Below are 13,783 nucleotides of genomic sequence, written 5' to 3' on the forward strand. Positions count from 1 at the left end.
ATGGAGTTATGAAAAGAAACTGGAAGAGAGAGGGGAAGGAGAACTGGCGAAGTTGTGTTTGGAAGAAATGAAAGCCAGGCCGAAGATAAGAAAAGTAATGGGTAAATGGGAAGAGCAAAGAAGAGATTGTTATGAGGAGAAGATCTGGAACTTAATTGAGATAGAAAAAATGAGAGAGGGGGTAGAGTTGAGGGGGGAAGAGGTAGTGGCAAGAGAAAGTAGGTGGCAGGCGAAGGAAAGATGGGAGAAAATTAGGGGCTCTAGATTTAACATATGGTATGGTAGGATGAAAGGTAAGGGATTGCCAGAGTACCTAAAGAAGGGATGGAAGGAGCAAAAATGGCAGAGAGTGGCGAAGTATAGGCTGGGAAACGGGATGATGGGGAGTAGATATTGGGAAGGAGATGAGGAAAGGAAGTGTAGGATATGTGGAGGGGGAATGTAAACTTGGGAGTACGTATGGGAGGAATGCACGAATTGGGGGGTTGAAAAGGGATGGCAGGAGATGGTGGATGAAGTCTTGGGAGAGCACGGGGAGGGAAAGATTTGGATGAGGAGATTAGAGGAGATGAGGGAAGGAGGATGATGGTTGGGTGTAAATGAGAGTGTGGAAGAATGAGAGGAAAATGCGGCGGAAACGGAGGTTCGGAGAATGAGTGTGGAAGTATGGATGGATGAGTGATCTTTCTCTCTCTTTCGTGCGTTGTAAAGGATGCGAGGAATAAAATGTTGAAACTTTGTAAGCGGAGCGGAGGTCTGCAGTGTACTCTGCAAGGAATAAAGTACCTTATATATATATTAATATGTAAAAACTAGTAATATAATTTTGTACGATATATTTTAAAACAAAGATCTATACATAGGCCAACATTACAATCTTTGCACTCATATCGTGAATCGGATCTTTTATCATTTTTACTACAAATTACATATTCGTATTCGGTTTTTTGGCTTACAGAATGTGGGAAAATGTCTCTCTGTTAACCTCATGGGATAGTCAGCGGGTCTGCTTTGACGTCGAGTTACTTTGTGATGGTACTTTGCAATTATTCGTTTTATTAACGCCAATTGAAATTTTGCCATGGATATGGTTTCTTCCCGATTGTACTAATACAATCAACAGAAAATATTCAGTAGATAACGGAAAATGCTGTCATCGACTCCAGATACAGATGTGTATACAGCACTTGTATACACATCATTTGGATGCCGCATATATGCGGCGCTCGAAGCAAAAAAGTTAATATTATAAAAAAACGTTTACTTAATATTAAATAAAATAAAAATGTTTTTTAAAGCAAAACAATTGAAAATCTTTCTCAACACTTTTTTTCTGAAATTTTCAAGCGGTCAGCCATTCAAGCCGTAATAATAATAATAATAATACTAATAGATCTGAGGGGGTGATCCTCAGAGTTGAAGATCCGCCTGTGGCGGACTACAGTCCATTGTGCTTCCCTCCAGTCGTCCGCCGCTTATAGGAGTCCTGATTCTCTCCAGAAAAGACTCAGGTTTCTCAACGGTAACTTGTTTATCTGCCCTGGCTTGGGAAAGGCCAAGCCCAGCAGTTTTAGCCTTAGCTTCGCATAGGCCAAACAGTTACAGAAGATATGAAGACTTGTCTCCTCCTCCTTTTCGCATGCCCTATACTTGGGCCGTATTGGTTCAGCCCAGCTTGTGCATGTGGTAATTAAGGACCCCATGGTCAGTGAGTATTTGCACTGCTAACCTGGCGTCTCTTATAATCAAAGACCTAATGTCTGCGGCCAGGTCCTCGCTAGCTGTTTCCCGCAGCAAAGCCTCAACCTTCCGACATTTGGTCCTCACCTCGTTCTTCCAGAATTTAAAGTGCTCATCCCGTAGCCAGGCCCGGATCCTCCTCCTGCTTAGGCAAAAAGGGACCCCCATCACCGGTTCCGGCCCAAACACTCCCATCCTTGATGCGGTCCTGGCGATCCAATCGGCTTCCTCGTTACCCTTGATCTCCGAGTGATTGGGAACCCAGGTTAAAATGACTTCTTTATCGCTCGCTAGCCTCTCCTGTGCATCTCTCTGCAGTTCCAGACTAGTCGCGAGGTACAGATCAGAGCCTCAAGTGCCTTAATAACAGCTTGACTATCTGAGTATATGCTGACGCGCCTTCCTGTTCCTTTTCCCTCCAGGGTCAGTTGGGCACATCTGAGAATAGTCACGATCTCCGTTTGGAATAATGTGGCGTACCCATCTAGAGACAGGCTTTCCGCCATATCCCCCTGACAACAAGCGATACTCGCATCGGAACTCGTGTCCGTTTTGGAGCCGTCTGTAAACCAAATGTTTCCGTCCCAGGCCCGATCCAGTGCCTCGGGCCTTTTTCAGTCCTTGAGCCCTGTGATATGCACTTTAAAATGCCTATCCAAGGTCCGAATTTCTGGCATTCCTCATCATTCTGATCATAGAGTCAGTCAGTTTCCATTGGGAAACCTAGTGCACGGTCCCCGCCTTTCACTTCAATTCACAGGTTAGTCGATGTGCAGCGGTCGCCGCCGCCCTCACTACTACCTGGTGAAGAAATTCAATTCCGAGCAAAATGCCCATGGCTGCTACCAGCGTGGTTCGCATTGCACCCAGAGCCTCGGTTAAAATCAAAACATTGACATGCTCCAGCGCTACCATGGCCACACATGGTATCCTCTTTCGCACCCTAGACCACACAACTGCTGCATAGGTAAGCTTGGGTCGAAGTATTGCAGTGTAGATCCAATAAACCATTTTGAGCTTCAACCCCCACGTCTGGCCAAATATCCTCCTGCACATCCAGGAGTAAGAGCACAGGCTCTTACAGCGATTGTCGAGGTGTTCCCTCCAAGACAGCTTCTTATCCAGGATCACTCCTAGATATTTCACCAACTCAACTGGAACTAATCTCGTTCTCTCAAAAATAAGCCTTTCTATAGTGCCCACTTTGTAGTCGTAATTGTAAAAAAATATAATTTTATATATGTTTATATAAGTAATATTCTTTAATTATATGTTTCATCTTTTCAATAACATATATTGACTCAATATACATGTGTTAACATAAAGTATTGTTCGCAGCAGTTTCAGAAGTGGAGCAACGTTCGGCGAGGTTATGACTTGGATGGGTGGCCGTTTGAAAATTTCCGAAAAAAATTCTTGAGAAAAATTCTCAATATTTTTTACTTTAGAAAACATTTTTATTTTGTTTAACATAAGAAAACTGTTTTTAACAATATTAAAGTAAATGGTTATATATAAATTTTTTAATGTGAAAAACATATTGGACACCATAGGTTCTTATATCCTGTATATTCATTACCTTATTACAAATTATAAAAAGTCGTATAAAGAGAGCCCCATTCCATATATGCAATGCCTGTTTCAAAAAATACTAGTGTTCTAAAGTAAATTTGCGGCAGGAAAGCGTTTACTTTTTATCCAAAACAGTACTGAAAGTAAAAGAAAATTTATTTTAAAACAGTTTTTGTATTATAACGACTAAAGTACTGAAGTTCCACGTGAAGCGAGTATTTTTCATATTATCTCGTTTTTTTTGAAAACTATTGGTTCTGTACAAAAAATGTATAATACATCAATAATGTATTATTTCAAAAGCTATAACTTTTATTTGAAATAGTTTTTTATAAAATTAATATTTATCAAAATAATATTAAAAAAACCGATATTTTTCAAGTTTTTTAAATTTTTTATCTTGAAGATGACGTTGTCGGTGATTTTTATTATCATAATCAGCGGACCAAAATATAGTAGTATACCAATTTGCAACTAAATCAAAGGGTTCATCTTTTCGGAACTTTATTCATTATATATATAATTATGTGTAATTATATATGGACATATACAGGGTGTTTCAGACCACCCGTACACCCCTTTTCTCTTCGCAGGATTAGGACTAATCAAAAATATGTTCAGACGAAAGTTGTAGGGTTTCAAAAGTTCTATTCAATGATCTTATCAGTTTGACCTTGTATGGCGTCGCCAAGGTCAGATCGAAATCACATTAAGTCTTTTAAATGAAACACCCTATTTTTGATTCCAGAATCTAATAGCTGGTGTCAAGACCTTTCCAAAACACTACAAGAAAGTTTATTTTCGTTGACTACTTTCCGAGTTGTGCGGCTTGAAAGTTACACTACCGCCAACACCATGTAAATAACAATATAAAATCACGCGTTACGCAGAAAGCCGTGCAGCCGACACAAAGAAAGTAAACACGCGAGCCGGGCCAACAAAAACAGATCATGAAAAATCGTGAAAGTTAGCTGTCGCGACCGTAGATAGTCACATACATATGTATGTCATAATACTATGTAATTACATTATTACTTTAACGGTAGCACACGAGCAATAACGAGCGCGGCTTTCTGCGTAACGATGTCTAACTCGTGATTTTATACATATTGTTATTTGCATAGGATGTAGTAGAGATGTATTCACCACAACGCTATTGTGACTCAACTCAACACGAGTGACAATAACTCTCTCAAACTTGTCACCTACGTCTTCAATAACCGTCATATCAGTATCAATCGCGCAACAAAAATCCGACCCTCTTTATTAGTCTAGGTTTATTTAGCCATGTCCTATTCCAATGAAGAAGCATATGATATGCTGCTAATTTTAGGTGAGTGTCGAGGTACATTCATTGCAGCGGAAAGATTGTGGCGGGAACGTTAACCTGATCGGACTCCTCACTCGCGAAATGTTTTTTCACGTTTGGCAAAACGAATCAAAATTAAAGGTATCGTTCAGCCTCAACATAACAAAGGTACACAAATTCGTCGTCCGATTATGGATGAAAGAACAGTAGAAATTCTTGCATCGACAGAATTGAACCCTTATGATTCTTTAAGACGACGAGAACAAGATTCTGGTGTTAGTAAAATCAGTGTTTGGCGCATTCTAAAAAATAACAAATTTCACCCTTACAGAATGTCTGTTCATCAAGCGTTGAATTATAACGATATTAGACAGAGACTTGTATTTTGCAACTTTATAAGACAGCAACCACTTGATTTCCACTTGAAAATTTTATTTTCTGACGAATGTACACTTAAAAGTGATGGATCTGTTAATACTTGGAACTCTCGTTATTGGGCACAAAATAATCCTCACTGGTTGAGAGAAGTAGATCATCAAACCATTTGGAAAGTCAATGTTTGGTGTGGAATTATTGGAAGTCAAATCATAGGTCCTGTTTTCTTTGACGAAAATCTAAACGGTGATAGATATTCCGCCTTGAAAATGACAGATCTTCCTGTCTTACTAGAAAATATTCCTCTGCAATTTCGCCTGAACATGTGGTTCCAACAAGATGCATGTCCGTCTCATACATCGAGAGTTGCTCGTGCGGCATTAAATACTATGTTCCCCGACAAGTGGATAGGCAAATACGGTCCAATCAATTATCCACCCCGATCACCAGATCTCACCGTCCTTGATTATTATTTCTGGGGAAGGATAAAAAACTTGGTCTATCATGAACGTCCGACTACGAGGAATAATATGATTCGTAGAATAAGTGAAGCAATTCGATCCTTACGTGCCGAGGAAATTCTTCGAGCAACCAATGATTTTCAAAATAGAGTTGATGCTTGCATCGCAGAGAATGGTGCTCACTTTGAACATTTAGTCGCTTAACAAAACATACACTCATTCATTCCCGAACGTGAGAGGCAAGGGGACTCACGTGAATCAAGCACCCCAAACGTGAGAGGCAAGGGGACTCACGTGAATCAAGCACCCCAAACGTGAGAGGCAAGGGGACTTACGTGAATCAAGCACCCCAAACGTGAGAGGCAAGGGGACTCACGTGAATCAAGCACCCCAAACGTGAGAGGTAAGGGGACTCACGTGAATCAAGCACCACAAACGTGAGAGGCAAGGGGACTCACGTGAATCAAGCACCCCAATGGGATGAAATTCTCGTCACGTCCACGTCGTTCATTCTGGATAATGCTAAGCACGGGAAAATGCATACAGTCAATCTGGACATGATTGATCATCAAACATAATCAATCCAGTTAATAAACAAAAGCAGAGTACATAAAACTTTGACTCCCCTTTTCCTCCCCCATACACATACGCATGCACGTATACACACACCCACACACAAGATTAAATCCGACTAAGTAACCACCACATGGTGCATCTTGAGTAATGCTGATGCTGGCGGTAGTGTAACTTTCAAGCCGCACAACTCGGAAAGTAGTCAACGAAAATAAACATTCTTATAGTGTTTTGGAAAGGTCTTGACACCAGCTATTAGATTCTGGAATCAAAAATAGGGTGTTCCATTTAAAAAACTTAATGTGATTTCGATCTGACCTTGGCGACGCCGTCCAAGGTCAAACTGATAAGATCATTGAATAGATCTTTTGAAACCCTACAACTTTCGTCTGAACATATTTTTGATTGGTCCTAATCCTGCGAAGAGAAAAGGGGTGTACGTGTGGTCTGAAACACCCTGTATAACCCAAGAAAAAATTTTTATATATAACTATATGTAATATAAAATTATATGTATATAAATATATATTTATTTATATATGATTATATATATAATTAAATATCCATTTATATATAATCATATTTGTACATATTTATACGTATATGGATATATTTTACATATAATTTTACATAAAAGATTTTGTCCTCAGATGTTATTAACTTATTTATTTTTTTGTTCGCTGAGAAAAACTGTCATTCAAGATGTTTGTTTTTAAAGTATTTGTAATTAGTAAATTCATAAAAAAAATAATAATTTTATTGTATTACCTATTTCACTCGTTTGTTGGCCTAATTATTTTCATATTGCTTTAAATATTTTGTATTAAATAAAATTTTTAAGAAGATTATTTGTTTATATTTGAATATAGATTACAATTAGTTTTTATTAGTAAAAATTTATCTAATATAATTTCACGTTTGTGATTTATTTTCCGAATAAAATCATTGTTTACAGAATAGGAAAGAACAACAGAAGAATGAGTACTAATATTTTTTGAAAAAACGTTTTTATATTCACTTATGTTATGACATTCTTTATCTATGATTATACCGACCAGCATGTGAAACAGCCACCATCTCTATAGGTAGAGATCCTCTTCGTTTGACAAATGCTTCGGGGACTGGATCACGCTTTCCTATTTCTGTCTTCCATTTGAACCACGTACCATTGTCGTTCCCGTCAACAGATCCACCAGTAAACATTTCTGGGCCACCGCTACTTCGTCTTCTTAAAACTTTTTTACGGTTTCGCGATTTGTTTACATTATTTCGGCTAAATAAATCGCGACGTAATTCAGCTATGTCTGCTGGTATTGATCCTCGTCTCGGAGAAAGCATTCCGGTCATGGTACTATTAAATTTACTAATGCCATTATTGTTATTGCGATTACTATTATTGTTATTATTATTATTATTATTATTATTATTATTATTATTGTTGTTGTTGTGTATTGAAATGCTTCCACGCTCACCTGAAATAACGTAAAATTAATTGTCTGTTTTATGATGTTATTAAAGTATACTTACTAGTGAGAACATTTTCCAAAAGATTTTCCAATGTAGTTTCTTGCGGAAGACTAGCTCTTCGTAGAGTTGAAAAATTGTCTCCTCGATATCCTGGTGTTAACCGGATACAACTTCCACCTAATACATAAAAAAAAGAATATTTATAGTATAAACTCTAAAAATAAATAAAAGTGCAAATTGAAGAATTATTTTTTTAATTAAAATGCATATTCAAAAATAATTAAAATTAACATTACTTTAACTTTATTTGCTAATATTTATCAATTTTAACGTTGTCTTTTAATATTGCATTACACTAGTTGTAAGATTTTACACTTTTGTCATCAAGAATCGTTCTTTAATAAATCGAGTGCGCTGAATATGAATGTGATTTTAAAAACTGTTTATCATGACAGAATTCCAAAAAAATAAGGGTTAAAACCCACAAAAAATTTTTATTTTACAATTTTCATGAATTTATAACCAATGAGCTAACAATTTCGAAAAGGCCTAAAATTGAATCTTGAATCATATTTGTATTTAGAGCATTCGACTTTTTAAAGATCAGCCCTTCGTAATCAATGTGTAAAATATATGTATTGTCGGTAAAATACTATTTTTTATAAATATTAAAGCATTTCTAAACTTTTCTGTTTAATTGGGGATAGAAAGTAACAAGTTAAATTAAAGTTTGCATTCATTTATAATAACGTTGTGATAATGACATATTACAATTTTTCAATGGCAATAGTAACGGCAATACTAATGGCAATAGTAACGTCAGAGTTGAAGTAGTAATTTTGGATAATTCATTACCATTACGCATTACTTATTAAAAAAAAGTAACTAATAATTTTACTCATTTACATAATACTCAGTTACATAATAAATCAAAGTAACGCATTAGAAACACGCTACTTTTACTTTTTATCACAAATAATCCTTACGGAAATGAACTATTGGAAAGCCGTAATCACTATTAGCCTACAACAGTGATAATTCATTCTCTAATAGTGATTATATAACATCCAATAATCTGATTATTTGCAGTAATCACTCCCCAATAGTTTTTGACTGAGTGATTATTGATTTCATAATCAGATTATTTGCAATAATCATTGCCCAATAGTTTTTAACCGTAGTGATTATTGATGCCAAATCAGATTATTTGCAATAACCATTCCCCAATAGTTCTTTTACCAAATGATTATTGATTAAATAATTAGATTATTTGCAATAATCACTACAGCACACTACTTTTAATAGTTATATGAATAATTATTAGCTTTCAGCAGTTGAACTATCCTTGAATTGTTAAGCCCATTAATCATTACAACATTAAATAATTACAGAAAAACAATAGTCACTTTGTTATGATGTAGTAACTCAAACAGCAGATTATTTTTAAAATTTTTTGAATGTTTATTTTTTTATTAATATTTATTTCCTTAACTTATTTCAGAAAAAAAATTATTTTACATTTATGTAATAATTTTTTCATTAAATATTCATTTAAAATGATTTTTTAATACTTTTTTTAAAACTGTTTATCTATAGCGATTTCGGCTGGGGCACACCGGTTGCATATTTCAAGTGTCGGTGCAACTTTTGTGTTTGGTTAATAAAATAATGAAGTCCTTCAATGGTTCCGCGTGTTCGTCTGGGTTCGATACACTTCACAAGTGTATATTGGGTGTACACAAAATGGACCTCAGAAAATAGTCGAAGCCAGTTTATGTGTCACCGGTGCGCTCCAACCAAAATTGCTAATAATATACTTCCAATGGAACGTTTCTGGTGAATAGACATCCGCGCCTTGCTCTTAAACAGAATCTCACATCTGTGGCAGCATAGATGTGTAATCCGTTGTATCCGAGTGGTTGCACACTCACTCCACTCTTTAGCTCCAAGGAAAGGGCTACAATTCTCCTTTTGCGTTACCTGTGCATGTGGGACAACCAAAGTGTCCGATCATAACTTAGACGCCGCGTGCTCGCCGGCTGGCGAGCACGTGTCCCAGATATGAAGACATTAGATCAGATTTGCATTGGTTTTTATTGAGGCAACTCCTACCTGACGATACCATGGCGACACCCGTTGATAAGGATGACAAAGTGAAGATGCAGAACGTGCATAAGAGAGGCCATCCGACAACGGACAAAGACGATCTGCCTGTTTCGCACTTGGACAATAAAAGATCCCCGCGTGTGACGAAGGATACAGGTAAAAAACCCAGAGGGCATATTTCTCGGTAAGATCTTCAAATTCACGCGAGGATGATATTTCAGATGTAAGGAGGAATGCAATCGAGACCGAAACCGCTGGTGCAATGCCTAAGTTTGCGAAAAGCATGATCAATCATGCGGTACACGAAAGAGCTTACAAATATGACGCCTTCTCGAGAGCACCTTGTTCTTTGTGTTTTTCTGTAATTAATCATTCAATAAGGTTGGCAAGTCACGAACCTTGCTGATTAAAATTTCTAAAATCCTGGATATATGCAATGTTAAATTTAGCAGCATTTCGAAATACTCAAGAGATACGTGGAAGACGACATTCTCATCAAAATCATTGGCTAATAGCGCGGTTACCAACAAACTGGTTCAAGAGGTCGATCACGTAACTTTTTTCTTAGGGTGAAAAGGTGAAAAGTGAAATCTCTAACTATTGAAATTAATGGTTAGAGATTTCACTTTTCACCTTTCCACCCTAGGAAAAAAGTTACGTGATCAACCCTCAGAATGCGGGTATTACTACTTTTATTTTGAAATACAAATTTAGTAAAAAAGTTGGGCGGATCCCGATAGCACACAACCACTCACAGCGGCCAAAGTCTAGAGTTTTTTGGTTGAGTTAGATAAGTCAAGATGATTAGTTAATGGGCTATCGCACCGTGCCGCTGTCGGATCCCGTCTAGAAAAGTTATCATCAAGAAAATTCCGATTGACATGTCTATGGAAGAGATCAAGAAGATTGTAGAAAAAGAAAATTCTAATTTTCTAATTTCTAGCCTATTTAGATAGAAGAGGCGTAACAAAGAGTCTAAGTTACTGGAAGACTCGGAAGCAGTCTGTCTGGTATTAAGAGGGGAGCTCATCCCAATAAATGTATCAATCTTAAGAGCGATTATACCGTCAAGCCTTACGTACAATCCGTTCGTCTTTGCTTTAAGTATGGCCGTATGGGCCACATTTGCAAGTTCTGTGAAAGTCCGGCTAAATGCCTAACATATGCCGATCACCAATTGACAAAAGAAAGACCTTGTGAGTTAATTAAAAAATGCATAAATTGCGGAGGCCCACACAATACACCGTGGTTACCTAATATACCAAAAACACCAAGAGATAGCCATGGTTATATAGCCACGTTCGGTAATCTCCCCTTCCTTGAAGCGCATTTCTTGGTGGAGAGAGGCGAGAGCTTTACAAGAGGAGCACCAATTAAAACGCTGATGGAGTTCCCTGTTCTTCTAATCAGGAAGATGCCTACAGACGTTGGTCGTATGCCGTCGCAGATTTCCAAAGTAGGGAATGATGCAAACAGTAATGTTCTGTTAAAGGAAGTTAAGGGTAATATTAAAAATAAGTTAGATTATATTATTGATGCAATTTTATCAGATCTAGACAGTGTTCTGTTGTGCAAAAGAATTAAGAAAGCAATAGATCTCCACGTGTCAAATAACAAGATTAAGAAGGTTGATAACATTTCCATGACCGCGCTTAAGAATATATCCGTTAAAGATAAAGTAAAACCGAATCCCCCATTCGTTGGGCCCAAATAATATTAATAAGCGGATTTTGCTCTGTTTTTATATTCTTATATCTATATTTATAACCGTTACTATTTTACAGTGGAACTGTCAAAGTATTTAAAAAAAAAAAAAACACTCAGAACTCAAGGCGAGGTCCAAGGAATTTGACATTTTACTTCTGTCCAAAACATGGTTGGATCCTCAATCCAAATGGCTTTTCAAAGATTTTGATGTAAGAATGGACAGATTGGGTCGCCGCGGTGGCGGTGTTGCTGTTATGGTAAGGAATGGTATCAAATATAGCATTTACAAAAACGTGAATCTGTTCGATGCTGGGAGGACCATAGAGACCTGTGGTCCTTATGATTATAAGGAAATACTTATTCTATCACTGTACAAACCACCACAGGTCAACATTTCTCGGACCGATTGGCGGAGGTTTTTGTCGCAATTTGACGAGGAGTTTTTTATCGGTGGCAATTTCAACTTGCACAATGTAGCTTAGGGTAGTCCGTACTCATGTCCTGAGGGTCAGAAAGTATTGGACGTCTGTTTAGAGTTAAATTTACAAATTTTGAACGACGGTTCACTGACCCGGTTTGAGACGCCATACTCTCGGGGCTCGGCTATAGACCTATCCATCTCAAACAGTCCTTTATTTATTTCCTCTCATTGGGAAACCCTTGAGGAACCTTGAGGAATGGGGTAGCAATCACTTGCCTATTAAGCTAAAACTGCCTGAGCTCTTTCTCAACAGGTTACAATTTCATTCTTCTCATCGTGTCCACTCCAGGAAAACAGATTGGACCAAAGTTAAAGAAAGCTGTTTGCTTTAGGTGACACCTGTGCAGAGGTCGTGTACGATTTTTCTCTTGACACTCAGGTCAAATATAGTTTGTTCATGGGAATCATAAAAAATACTATTTGGTGTTATACCCCGCCTAAAAAACCAGCTCCTCCCTCTCGGATAAATCGATTGAAAACGGATGTTAGGGCGTCTCCGTGGTGGGACGAAAAATGTGAGAAGCTTTACAGACGCAGAAAAGCAGCTTTTCTTAAATTCAAATTTTTATCTTCTAGAGAAAACTTTAGCAGTTTCAAGCAAACAGACGCCATCACCAAGTCGTATTTTAAGAAAAGAAAACGCAAATTTTTTCTCAATTTCTGCGGTTCGCTAAATAGATTCTCGAGTCTAAAATATATTTGGTAAAAAATAAGAGCTATGGGTAACAAGTTCCATAGAAAAAAGACAGCTAACGCTTATGATGAATCTTCTTCGAAAATTATTTTTAATCAGATAGATGAACTGTGCCTTCCTTGGTGCTCTCCCGAGCCGCCTCATTTAGATCGGTTGTCGTACGACCACGTCCAATTTCCTTTGTTTTCGTTAACAGAATTTGATACGATTATCGATTCGGCCAGACCCGACTCGTGTCCTGGTCTCGATAGAATAGATTACCGTGTTTTACAAGCGCTGCCTCCAATCTTCCAGAAATGTCTGCTGAGCCTTATGTTAGAAATCGTCGATTTGGAGTTTTTCCCAGCTGAATGGAATAGGTTTCAGGTTTTTTTATTTCAAAAAGGACTCGAATAACTTTCGTCCAATTTCATTCGCTCAATGTACTATGAAAGTGGCGGAAAAGCTTATTAACGACCGACTTTGCTGGTGGCTCGAGAAATCTAATATGCTACCTAATAGCCAAGCAGGATTCAGCAGTAGGAGATCCTGTGCAGACAACATAGCAATTCTCCATTCGGACATTTGTAACAATTGGTATAACAATAAAAACACTTATGCTTTATTCTTAGATATTAAAGGCACCTATGATAACGTATTATGGGATATCTTAGTTCATAAATTAATTCAACTGAAACTGCCTCCTGCATTTATTAAATTTAGTTTCAATCTTGCCTTTTCAAAGATAGTACAGTTCAAATATGATGACATCAATTTAATCAGACACATTCAAAGGGGTCTCCCGCATGATTCAGTTTTGAGTCCAATATTATACTTTATCTGTGTCGCTTAACTAAAGAATTTGTTCCGTTATAATGCTAACATTAAAATTTTACAGTATGCAGATGATGTCTGCCTATACATATCTCACAAGAATCATGTCACCGTTTTGTCGGAGCTGGAGAAAGCGGGTAATAGAGCGGCTGACTGGTTTGGTTCGTTGGGACTGGATCTCGCTCCCGATAAATCACAGCTCTATATTTTTGGTAAGGGAAACAATCAGAGAGACCGCTTCTGGTCTATCTGTATGAAAAATTTGATAATTCGCGCCGTGCCCTGTGTGCGTTTCTTGAGCTATTATTTTAAAACAACTTGAAATGGAACAGTTACGTGGACAAGGTGGTTACTAGCTGTAGCAAGCCGTTAGCCATTTTGAGCTTTCTCAGAACTACCTGATGGGGCTCAGACCCCTTTCTGCTCCTTATGTTATACAAAGGACTAATAAGATCACGGATTGAGTACGGGGAATTTGTATGGTT

General features: G+C 37.6%; 1 protein-coding gene across 8 annotated transcripts in view; it reads right to left on the bottom strand.

Moving 5' to 3' along the window:
- Positions 1-13,783, bottom strand: part of LOC105197919 (homeobox protein 2) — a 263,567-nt gene that overhangs the window by 15,052 nt on the left and 234,732 nt on the right. For 5 of the 8 annotated variants that reach the window (XM_039451994.1, XM_039451990.1, XM_039452006.1 and 2 more), the window contains 2 exons: positions 7,558-7,674; positions 7,086-7,502 (listed from right to left, as the gene is read on the bottom strand). In XM_039451994.1, the coding sequence (XP_039307928.1) occupies positions 7,086-7,502; positions 7,558-7,674 (534 nt within the window). Of the gene's footprint in view, positions 1-6,937; positions 7,503-7,557; positions 7,675-13,783 lie in introns of those variants that run through there. The other 3 variants (XM_039452001.1, XR_005575239.1, XR_005575240.1) reach the window with 3 other exon arrangements.

This window comes from Solenopsis invicta, chromosome 1, assembly GCF_016802725.1.
Source record: "Solenopsis invicta isolate M01_SB chromosome 1, UNIL_Sinv_3.0, whole genome shotgun sequence".
In the NCBI taxonomy this organism is placed as follows: domain Eukaryota; kingdom Metazoa; phylum Arthropoda; class Insecta; order Hymenoptera; family Formicidae; genus Solenopsis; species Solenopsis invicta.